Source organism: Oncorhynchus mykiss, chromosome 15 (assembly GCF_057628025.1).
Source record: "Oncorhynchus mykiss isolate SJ-2025 chromosome 15, ASM5762802v1, whole genome shotgun sequence".
NCBI lineage: Eukaryota > Metazoa > Chordata > Actinopteri > Salmoniformes > Salmonidae > Oncorhynchus > Oncorhynchus mykiss.
The window spans coordinates 77,417,945-77,430,829 of NC_143036.1; the positions used below are offsets into that span (position 1 = coordinate 77,417,945).

The 12,885-nt window shown below is 42.5% G+C and overlaps 1 protein-coding gene across 6 annotated transcripts in view; it reads right to left on the reverse strand.

The window, feature by feature from the left end:
• Positions 1–4,528: 4,528 nt before the first annotated feature.
• The window catches only part of ptprr (protein tyrosine phosphatase receptor type R), a 102,370-nt gene continuing 94,013 nt past the window's right edge, over positions 4,529–12,885 (reverse strand). For all 6 annotated transcript variants that reach the window (XM_090201282.1, XM_090201281.1, XM_090201284.1 and 3 more), the window contains 4 exons: positions 11,350–11,487; positions 10,927–11,037; positions 8,858–9,129; positions 4,529–6,057 (listed from right to left, as the gene is read on the reverse strand). In XM_090201282.1, coding sequence (XP_090057408.1) covers positions 5,964–6,057; positions 8,858–9,129; positions 10,927–11,037; positions 11,350–11,487 — 615 coding nt within the window. In that variant the 3' untranslated portion in view covers positions 4,529–5,963. The remainder of the gene's footprint in view (positions 6,058–8,857; positions 9,130–10,926; positions 11,038–11,349; positions 11,488–12,885) is intronic.

Genomic DNA, 12,885 nt, shown 5'->3' on the forward strand with positions numbered 1-12,885 from the left:
AATGGCCCTTATAGATATGCCTGTCCACAATATGTTTAATGGTCCTTATAGATATGCCTGTCCACATTATGTTTAATGGTCCTTATAGATATGCCTGTCCACATTATGTTTAATGGTCCTTATAGATATGCCTGTCCACATTATGTTTAATGGCCCTTATAGATATGCCTGTCCACATTATGTTTAATGGCCCTTATAGATATGCCTGTCCACATTATGGTTAATGGTCCTTATAGATATGCCTGTCCACATTATGTTGAATTGTCCTTATAGATATGCCTGTCCACATTATGTTTAATGGTCCTTATAGATATGCCTGTCCACATTATGTTTAATGGTCCTTATAGATATGCCTGTCCACATTATGTGTAATGGTCCTTATAGATAAGCCTGTCCACATTATGTTGAATGGTCCTTATAGATATGCCTGTCCACATTATGTTTAATGGCCCTTATAGATATGCCTGTCCACATTATGGTTAATGGTCCTTATAGATATGCCTGTCCACATTATGTTTAATGGTCCTTATAGATATGCCTGTCCACATTATGTTTAATGGTCCTTATAGATATGCCTGTCCACATTATGTTGAATGGTCCTTATAGATATGCCTGTCCACATTATGTTTAATGGTCCTTATAGATATGCCTGTCCACATTATGTTTAATGGTCCTTATAGATATGCCTGTCCACATTATGTTGAATGGTCCTTATAGATATGCCTGTCCACATTATGTTTAATGGTCCTTATAGATATGCCTGTCCACATTATGTTTAATGGTCCTTATAGATATGCCTGTCCACATTATGTTGAATGGTCCTTATAGATATGCCTGTCCACATTATGTTTAATGGTCCTTATAGATATGCCTGTCCACATTATGTTTAATGGTCCTTATAGATATGCCTGTCCACATTATGTTAAATGGTCCTTATAGATATGCCTGTCCACATTATGTTTAATGGTCCTTATAGATATGCCTGTCCACATTATGTTTAATGGTCCTTATAGATATGCCTGTCCACATTATGTTGAATGGTCCTTATAGATATGCCTGTCCACATTATGTTTAATGGTCCTTATAGATATGCCTGTCCACATTATGTTCAATGGTCCTTATAGATATGCCTGTCCACATTATGTTTAATGGTCCTTATAGATATGCCTGTCCACATTATGTTGAATGGTCCTTATAGATATGCCTGTCCACATTATGTTTAATGGTCCTTATAGATACGCCTGTCCACATTATGTTGAATGGTCCTTATAGATATGCCTGTCCACATTATGTTTAATGGCCCTTATAGATATGCCTGTCCACATTATGTTGAATGGTCCTTATAGATATGCCTGTCCACATTATGTTTAATGGCCCTTATAGATATGCCTGTCCACATTATGTTTAATGGTCCTTATAGATATGCCTGTCCACATTATATTTAATGGTCCTTATAGATATGCCTGCCCACATTATATTTAATGGTCCTTATAGATATGCCTGTCCACATTATGTTTAATGGTCCTTATAGATATGCCTGAACACAATATGTTTAATGGCCCTTATAGATATGCCTGAACACAATATGTTTAATGGTCCTTATAGATGTAGTGTATATAAATTCCTCCATCATGCATATTCATGACTTGCACCTCCATCACTCGGTCGTGTCATGCCAGTGTTATGAACGTCGTCAAGCCGCCCTCTACCGGAGGCATTCTGGACGGAGGCTAACTACTGTTTCGTCAAAATTACACTACAGTGCCTGGAAATACGATGACATTGTAAAAGTAGTCGAATATTTAGTAGGAAACAACTTAATGCCAGCATTATCATGCCTTCAAATTTACTTTGCCATGTCTAATGTTGTCATTAGCTTGTAAAGTTCGTCAAAAATAGCTAGCAATGCTAACGTTAGCTAGCTAAAATCCGGTGGCCTCCCCTCAATTTTAGCTAGCTAGTAAAAGTCAATCTGGAGACATTCAAAGTTTTCCTACAAATGATTTGCCTCATTTTGAATTTCATTGTATTTCCAATCCACTGTAACGCGCTTTTTGATGAAATCTTCATCAGCGCTCATTGACGACGCATTTAGCAAAATGCTCAGTCCAACATGAACGTTTAAAACAATATTGTGACCAAACTTGCAACCTATGAATATAATGTACACGAAGAGAAGCATAATGTAGATTATAGACCGTCCGGCTATTGATCACTAAAACCCGAGCCCGGAGCACAGATATTACTCTGTTTCCCTGCTGTTTCAGTGAAATAGTGATAAATTCAGTTTGAGGTTCCAGGCTACTAAACTATTATAAATCATGATCTGTTTGGGCAAGCAGCTTTCACGAGAATAACTTTGGCTGTTTGTGGGAATCGTCTTGTTGAGTTAGAAAACCCTGGTGGAGTTAAGGAAATGACCTCAAGGATGTCTTGTTTGAAGAGGAAGGAGCAGGGAGGGGTATTTGTTTTGTCTAGAGTCCACCCTGAATCCTACTCTGCTTCATCAGTGAGACCATAGTGAAATGGAGCGCTATTCAGGATGGATTCAAAGCTAGTAATTGTGCAACTCACTTCAGATTTTTTAGGAATTACCAGAAAAGTTTGAAGGGAGTCATGTCCAGTCTACAGTTGAAGTCGGAAGTTTACATACACTTAGGTTGTTGGAGTCATTAAAAGTCATTTTTCAACCACTCCACAAATTTCTTCTTAATAAACTATATTTTTGGCAAGTCGGTTAGGACATCTACTTTGTGCATGACACAAGTAATTTTTTCCAACAATTGTTTACAGACAGATTATTTCACTTATAATTCACTGTATCACAATTCCAGTGAGTCAGAAGTTTACATACACTATGTCGACTGTGCCTTTAAACAGCTTGGAAAATTCCAGAAAATTATGTCATGGCTTTAGAAGCTTCTGATAGGCTAATTGACATCATGTGAGTCAATTGGAGGTGTACCTGTGGACGTATTTCAAGGCCTACCTTCAAACTCAGTGCCTCTTTGATTAACATCATGGGAAAATCAAAATAAATCAGCCAAGACCTCAGAAAAAAATTGTAGACCTCCACAAGTCTGGTTCATCCTTGGGAGCAATTTCCAAACACCTGAAGATACCACGTTCATCTGTACAAACAATAGTATGCAAGTCTAAACACCATGGGACCATGCAGCCGTCATACCGCTCAGGAAGGACACACGTTCTGTCTCCTAGAGATGAATATACTTTGGTGCGAAAAGTGAAAATCAATCCCAGAACAACAGCAAAGGACCTTGTGAAGAAGCAGATACAAAAGTATCTATATCCACAGTAAAACGAGTCCTATATCAACATAACATGAAAGGCTGCTCAGCAAGGAAGAAGCCACTGCTCCAAAATCGCCATAAAAAAAGCCAGATTACAGTTTGCAACTGCACATTGGGACAAAGATCGTACTTTTTGGAGAAATGTCCTCTGGTGTGATGAAACAAAAATAGAACTGTTTGGCCATAACGACCATCGTTATGTTTGGAGGAAAAAGGGGGAGGCTTGCAAACCGAAGAACACCATCCCAACCGTGAAGCACGGGGGTGGCAGCATCATGTTGTGGGGGTGCTTTGCTGCAGGAGGGACTGGTGCACTTTACAAAATAGATGGCATCATGAGGTAGGAATATTATGTGGATATATTGAAGCAACATCTCAAGACATCAGTCCAGGAAGTTAAAGCTTGGTTGCAAATGGGTCTTCCAAATGGACAATGACCCCAAGCATACTTCCAAAGTTGTGGCAAAATGGCTTAAGGACAACAAAGTCAAGGTATTGGAGTGGCCATCACAAAGCCCTGACCTCAACCCTATAGACAATTTGTGGGCAGATTCTGAAAAAGCATGTGCGAGCAAGGAGGCCTACCTAGGTGTAACCTGACTCAGTTATACCAGCTCTGTAAGGAGGAATGGGCCAAAATTCACCCAACTTATTGTGGGCAGCTTGTGGAAGGCTACCCGAAACGTTTGACCCAAGGTAAACAATTTTAAGGCAATGCTACCAAATACTAATTGAGTGTCTGTAAACTTCTGACCCACTGGGAATGTGATGAAAGAAATAAAAGCTGAAAGAAATAATTATCTCTACTATTATTCTGACATTTCACATTCTTAAAATAAAGTGGTGATCCTAAATTACCTAAAACATGGAATTTTTACTGGGATTAAATATCAGGAATTGTGAAAAACTGAGTTTAAATGTATTTGGCTAAGGTGTATGTAAACTTCTGACTTCAACTGTATGTATTCGGCATTTAGAAGCTACAGTATATCAGAGTTTGAAATCAGGGTCAGATAATCCAGACAATTTTTTTTATAAGTGTCTGATTGACGTTATCTTTCTAATAATTGTTTGGTTCCAGAGATAAAGTGTGTGGGAATCTACACCATTCAGTCATACAGAGAAAACATCATGTCTAAAAGTACCAAACCATCATGAGTTTACTGTTACACATCAAAACATTATCTTAATATTGTATAAAACTAAAAATCATTATTATTATTACTATAATTTAATCTATATGATCAACAATTAAACATGACATGTCATTTAAACGTAAACATTTACATTTTGGTAAAGAAAGTTGTCATATCTGTGATGCTTAAAGGCCCAACGCAGCCGTTTTTATCTCAATTTCAATTAACTGCCTTATTCCAACATCATAGTATGTGTGTATATATATATATAAAACACAGGGGGGGGGGACAAAATCATGTTTTTGACTGCACTGGGCCTTTAACGGTCAACACACTACCTGAGGATGGATGTGAAAGATAAGAAATGGAAAATAAATGATTTTCTGAAAAGAAAAAGGTTTTGTTATTAAAGATTGATTTACTGATGAAACGTCGTTTCAGAGCCAGGGTAGATCACACGGCACCTGATAACAGAGAGCTTTGGTATGGAACATTGGATCACACGGCGGCCATGACAGTTCTCTGTGACTACGGTAGATCTATAGGAGGGGCCTATAGCAGGGGGCTGCCAAACTCAATTCCTGAAGGGCCTGCGTGTCGGCTGGCTTTTTATGTTTGTTATTTGCTTCCAATTCAGTGTGTATAATGGCCATCCCCATGGTGAAAATACCTTTTGATGTGTAGTGGCCGTGCAGACAGGCCCAATCGTTCCCTCACCTTTCATACACTGATCTTTCAATGGATGATCAACATGCTATTAGAGGTATAGTATATGGCAGAGGGGCAGCTTCTAGTGTGTTACTGAGAGAAAAGCCAACCTCCAATGGAATATAACAGTCTTCAGAATAATAACCTTTGTGTAACAACACATAGTTAAAAATAAATAAAATAAAATAATCAGAATTCAAAAATATCCTAGTAAAGTCACAAAGACAAGTGCTATTCATTTCAACAACGTACTTTTTCCTTTTTAATAGAAACACCATGGACGATTCAAGGACCACAGACTACCTACCCATCCACTGTAGCGCATAGTAGTAAGAGGTCAGAGTGTAGGTATACTACGGAATCAATATCAGGCAATCTGATTGGACAGAGCTGCAGTATCAGAGAGTTTGATTGGACAGAGGCAGGTTGCTCACAACAACGTTTTCAGAAGCAGAGCTGCTCACGAATGACAGGAAGTAGTAGAAGAAGAGGAGGAGGAGGAAAGAGAGGAAGAGAAGAAAGGATACATTACATTCAGAGACAAAATCACCGGTCCATACCTCCATCTCTCTCTCTGTAAGGAGACTCAATCAATCAGCCAATAGCAGTCCAGGCTGTCCATACATGTCCACAAAGACAAAGCCCACAAGGACATCTACCATCCAATCGTCACGCAAACATCCACTTCCTCATTAGTCACATGACCTCACAGTCACCGGGTAAGATAGGTCCTTCCCGCCAGGGAGAAATTAAATTCCACTTCCTGGAAAAACCTGGCATGTTTTAACGAAAACTTCCTGGCCTCTGTTCATTGGCCGGTGTCGGCGGGGAGGCGTTTCTCGAAGAGGCTCAAGGCGTGGTGGACAAACTCGTACTGCTCCCCTGTCTGGATCAGACCTCCTCTGAAAAGGACACACAGAGACAAGGCAGCCATTAGAATCCCGGCTAAAATAACAACATGGACCAGTGACAGTGGCAGCATGTTAGTAACATCCTGACTGACTGTCTGTCTGTTAGTAACATGCTATGAAATACAAGGAGTGGAAAATCATTTCAATAAAACTAAACCTTCCATCAGTTGTGGCCATGCTACTGTCTGAAATATAATGAATCCATCTCATACTGTCATTTCATTAAACTAAACCTTCCATCCATGCTACTGTCTGTAATATAATGAATCCATCTCATACTGTCATTTCATTAAACTAAACCTTCCATCCATGCTACTGTCTGAAATATAATGAATCCATCTCATACTGTCATTTCATTAAACTAAACCTTCCATCAGTTGTGGCCATGCTACTGTCTGAAATATAATGAATCCATCTCATACTGTCATTTCATTAAACTAAACCTTCCATCAGTTGTAGCCATGCTACTGTCTGAAATATAATGAATCCATCTCATACTATCATTTCATTAAACTAAACCTTCCATCAGTTGTGGCCATGCTACTGTCTGAAATATAATGAATCCATCTCGTACTGTGACTGAAAAACATCTCTTATTTTAGCGCTGCTGAACATTTGCAACATTATGTACCAATGTTCTGTCTCATAATACATTAACCATTTAGGATTCTCTCCAGCTCATTTAATCCTGTGGTAATTAGTCATGATAAAAGGTCATTTAAACTCTTACTCAGTCATCTAAACGGTACAGTGGCAGTTTGCTTCAGTACATTCTGTTCAATGATTAACTAAAGCTCAACCAAGGCAACATTATGAAGTCCTTGATACCCTGTTGAGCTGCAGGCTACTGCTTCATCCTAATGGATGAGTGCTTTATCCTGGAACAGAAAGGCTGTGGGAGATATTTCAGCTTAAACCCTGTTCAGGCTCAGGGGGTGAGTGTGTGTGTGTGTGTGTGTGTGTGTGTGTGTGTGTGTGTGTGTGTGTGTGTGTGTGTGTGTGTGTGTGTGTGTGTGTGTGTGTGTGTGTGTGTGTGTGTTTGAAAGAGATAGGAACATATTATCACGTTCTGTCCCTCTCTTGTAAAAAAAAACAAAGTTTCTCATGTACAAGTTTCTTAGCATGATTTATGTCACACCCACCTACATCCCCCCTAACATCCATCCTGACTGTCTGTCTGACTGTCCTCACCCAGCCACATCCATCCTGACTGTCTGTCTGACTGTCCTCACCCAGCCACATCCATCCTGACTGTCTGCCTGACTGTCCTCACCCAGCCACATCCATCCTGACTGTCTGTCTGACTGTCTGTCTGACTGTCCTCACCCAGCCACATCCATCCTCACTGTCTGTCTGACTGTCCTCACCCAGCCACATCCATCCTGACTGTCTGTCTGACTGTCCTCACCCAGCCACATCCATCCTGACTGTCTGTCTGACTGTCTGTCTGACTGTCCTCACCCAGCCACATCCATCCTCACTGTCTGTCTGACTGTCCTCACCCAGCCACATCCATCCTGACTGTCTGTCTGACTGTCCTCACCCAGCCACATCCATCCTGACTGTCTGTCTGACTGTCCTCACCCAAATCAAATCAAATCAAATCAAATTGTATTTGTCACATACACATGGTTAGCAGATGTTAATGCGAGTGTAGCGAAATGCTCACCCAGCCACATCCATCCTGACTGTCTGTCTGACTGTCCTCACCCAGCCACATCCATCCTGACTGTCTGCCTGACTGTCCTCACCCAGCCACATCCATCCTGACTGTCTGTCTGACTGTCCTCACCCAGACACGTCCATCCTGACTGTCTGCCTGACTGCCCTCACCCAGCCACATCCATCCTGACTGTCTGTCTGACTGTCCTCACCCAGCCACATCCATCCTGACCGTCTGTCTGACAGTCCTCACCCAGCCACATCCATCCTGACTGTCTGTCTGACAGTCCTTACCCAGCCACATCCATCCTGACTGTCTGCCTGACTGTCCTCACCCAGCCACATCCATCCTGACTGTCTGTCTGACTGTCCTCACCCAGACATGTCCATCCTGACTGTCTGCCCTCACCCAGACATGTCCATCCTGACTGTCTGCCTGACTGTCCTCACCCAGCCACATCCATCCTGACTGTCTGTCTGACTGTCCTCACCCAGCCACATCCATCCTGACTGTCTGTCTGACTGTCCTCACCCAGCCACATCCATCCTGACTGTCTGCCTGACTGTCCTCACCCAGCCACATCCATCCTGACTGTCTGACTGTCCTCACCCAGCCACATCCATCCTGACTGTCTGTCTATCCTCACCCAGCCACATCCATCCTGACTGTCTGTCTGACTGTCCTCACCCAGCCACATCCATCCTGACTGTCTGTCTGCCTGTCCTAACCCAGCCACATCCATCCTGACTGTCTGTCTGTCCTAACCCAGCCACATCCTTCCTGCCTGCCTGCCTGCCTGCCTGCCTGCCTGCCTGTAATCACTGATGGTCATTAGAGCAACACAAACACAGTAGCATACAAGAAGGAAAGAGGACATGGCTTTATCTTCACCAGGTAACTCACCTGTCTGCTGTAAACAGACAGCTGTCTGGACCTATTCCACATACGGTCTAATATACCAGGTGTAGGTAACTCACCTGTCTGTTGTAAACATATTGTCCTACATTGGACCTATTCCACATACGGTCTAATACACCAGGTGTAGGTAACTCACCTGTCTGTTGTAAACAGACAGCTGTCTGGACCTATTCCACATACTGTCTAATACTCCAGGTGTAAGTAACTCACCTGTCCGCTCTGAGCTGACACACAATCCCCAGCACATCCACCACTCCCTCCAGCTCCAACTGACGACAGCCTATCGTCGTGGCGATGAAGCAGCCCGTTCGGCCAATCCCTGCGCTGCAGTGTACGATGACGGGTCCCTGCGATGGGGAGCCCGTCCTGTCCTCCTCCACGTCTCTCATCAGCTGGAGCAGGGGCTGGGCGCTGTCTGGGGTCTTATGGTCCGGCCACGATGTGTACCAGTAGTGCTTCACCACACGACTCTGGGCCCCTTGCTGTGAAAGAGACAAAGACACACACAGAGAGTTTGAGTAAGATCAAGATGGTGGTTTCAGTCTAGTTTAAAGTAACTGTCCAGTGTTTACAGATTTCTATGAAATATAACCTATAATCAATGACAATGTGAGTGAAATAGTTTTTCTTCTCAACATTTTTTATAAATTATGTTATAAAGCAGATTTTCTGTGTTGGAATGGTGTGGGCGTACCCCAACAACAGAATGGTGTGGGCGTACCCCAACAACAGAATGGTGTGGGCGTACCCCAACAACAGAATGGTGTGGGTGTACCCCAACAACAGAATGGTGTGGGCGTACCCCAACAACAGAATGGTGTGGTTGTACCCCAACAACAGAATGGTGTGGTCGTATGCCAACAACAGAATGGTGTGGTCGTACGCCAACAACAGAATGGTGTGGTCGTACGCCAACAACAGAATGGTGTGGTCGTACCCCAACAACAGAATGGTGTGGTCGTACCCCAACAACAGAATGGTGTGGGCGTACCTCAACAACAGAATGGTGTGGTCGTACCTCAACAACAGAATGGTGTGGGCGTACCCCAACAACAGAATGGTGTGGGCGTACCCCAACAACAGAATGGTGTGGGCGTACCCCAACAACAGAATGGTCTGGGCGTACCCCAACAATAGAATGGTGTGGGCGTACCCCAACAACAGAATGGTGTGGGCGTACCCCAACAACAGAATGGTGTGGGCGTACCCCAACAACAGAATGGTGTGGGCGTACCCCAACAACAGAATGGTGTGGTCGTACCCCAACAACAGAATCGTGTGGTTGTACCCCAACAACAGAATCGTGTGGGTGTATACCGGTCATAAAAAATATTAATGCAAGTAGATCGCTGATTGGTCTGTTCATCCTCCTCAGGAGGATGACATCATGCTCTGAGAAAATAGCAAGCATTTTGGAAACGGTCTGTTTGAAATAAATGTTTCAGGTGGGGGTTTTTGAAGTGTTTTATTTTCTCCAAAGTTTGCTTTGGTCACACGTACGAGTAAGGGCCTATAGGATGAGTCAACATTATTTGGGTATGAGTCAACATTATTTGGGTATGAGTCAACATTATTTGGGTATGAATCAACATTATTTGGGTATGAGTCAACATTATTTGGGTATGAGTCAACATTATTTGGGTATGAGTCAACATTATTTGGGTATGAGTCAACATTATTTGGGTATGAATCAACATTATTTGGGTATGAGTCAACATTATTTGGGTATGAGTCAACATTATTTGGGTATGAGTCAACATTATTTGGGTATGAGTCAACATTATTTGGGTATGAGTCAACATTATTTGGGTATGAATCAACATTATTTGGGTATGAGTCAACATTATTTGGGTATGAGTCAACATTATTTGGGTATGAGTCAACATTATTTGGGTATGAATCAACATTATTTGGGTATGAGTCAACATTATTTGGGTATGAGTCAACATTATTTGGGTATGAGTCAACATTATTTGGGTATGAGTCAACATTATTTGGGTATGAGTCAACATTATTTGGGTATGAGTCAACATTATTTGGGTATGAGTCAACATTATTTGGGTATGAGTCAACATTATTTGGGTATGAGTCAACATTATTTGGGTATGAGTCAACATTATTTGGGTATGAGTCAACATTATTTGGGTATGAGTCAACAAAACATGATCTTATAAAAGTGTAGATTTTCAATTGGAGAGTTAATTAAGTGTATAGTAAATAGCTAGAAACCCACAGCGACCCAGTACGGTCAATGGGTTCCATCCCTGAGTGAAAAGTACCTTCAGGTTGAGGGTCCGACAGGTGTAGTTGTCACACTCTGTCACGTTGTTAATGAGCACCTCCACCTTGCCATAGATACCGCGCCTCTCTGGCCAGTACAGAACACATTTCTGGAACAGACAACATTATTAATCATTACACATGTCATCGTATCACCAATCACTATTGATCCATTAAACCCTGTCAATAACACATGATAAACAGGATTATGTCATGTCATCCTGTCAAATTTACATGTGTAGAATCACGTACATATTTGTTTACACCTCTCTATGGGTTCCTGTGTTTGTGTGTGTGTGTGTGTGTGTGTGTGTGTGTGTGTGTGTGTGTGTGTGTGTGTGTGTGTGTGTGTGTGTGTGTGTGTGTGTATGTGTGTGAGTGAGTGAGTGAGTGAGTGAGTGAGTGAGTGAGTGCACCCGTACCTCGTTCTTTTCCCTGAGCTTGGTGATCATGATGATGACAGGACAGTCTTCCTGCCAGGCCATCTGCCAGAAATCATTCACTGTGTTGATCATGGGACCCTGGGTGGCGATGTAGGCCTTCTCATCGCCTAGGTAACCCTGCAGATGTCAGAGAGAGGGAGGGAGGGAGGGAGGGCTATTATCAAACTGGTACACAGGAATTCTTGACTGGACCAAAAAAGTTTTTGTAAACCGTCACTAGACTGGGGACTAGCTTGTTAAGGCATGATGAATGAACAGGTTGTTTAGACAGCAGAGTCACTAACCCATTCATTAGGTGTTCGTATTTCGGTCTTAATGTGTGCTGCTATTTATATTTTTTTTATAATTGTTTTATTTAACCTTTATTTAACTAGGAAAGTAAGTTAAGAACCAATTTACAATGACGGCCTACCGCGGCCAAACCCGGACGACGCTGGGCCAATTATCTGATTATCCTCTATGGTGTTAGCTACTGTCCAGAGAGAGATAAACCACAGCAGGTCTGAATAGCCTCTATGGTGTTATCTACTGTCCAGAGAGAGATAAACCACAGCAGGTCTGAATATCCTCTATGGTGTTAGCTACTGTCCAGAGAGAGATAAACCACAGCAGGTCTGAAGAGCCTCTATGGTGTTATCTACTGTCCAGAGAGAGATAAACCACAGCAGGTCTGAATATCCTCTATGGTGTTAGCTACTGTCCAGAGAGAGATAAACCACAGCAGGTCTGAATATCCTCTATGGTGTTAGCTACTGTCCAGAGAGAGATAAACCACAGCAGGTCTGAATATCCTCTATGGTGTTAGCTACTGTCCAGAGAGAGATAAACCACAGCAGGTCTGAATATCCTCTATGGTGTTAGCTACTGTCCAGGGAGAGACAAACCACAGCAGGTCTGAATAGCCTCTATGGTGTTAGCTACTGTCCAGAGAGAGATAAACCACAGCAGGTCTGAATATCCTCTATGGTGTTAGCTACTGTCCAGAGAGAGATAAACCACAGCAGGTCTGAATATCCTCTATGGTGTTAGCTACTGTCCAGGGAGAGATAAACAACAGCAGGTCTGAATATCCTCTATGGTGTTAGCTACTGTCCAGAGAGAGATAAACCACAGCAGGTCTGAATATCCTCTATGGTGTTAGCTACTGTCCAGGGAGAGATAAACCACAGCAGGTCTGAATATCCTCTATGGTGTTAGCTACTGTCCAGGGAGAGATAAACCACAGCAGGTCTGAATATCCTCTATGGTGTTAGCTACTGTCCAGGGAGAGATAAACCACAGCAGGTCTGAATATCCTCTATGTTGTTAGCTACTGTCCAGAGAGAGATAAACCACAGCAGGTCTGAATATCCTCTATGGTGTTAGCTACTGTCCAGGGAGAGATAAACCACAGCAGGTCTGAATATCCCCTATGGTGTTAGCTACTGTCCAGAGAGAGATAAACCACAGCAGGTCTGAATATCCTCTATGGTGTTAGCTACTGTCCAGGGAGAGATAAACCACAGCAGGTCTGAT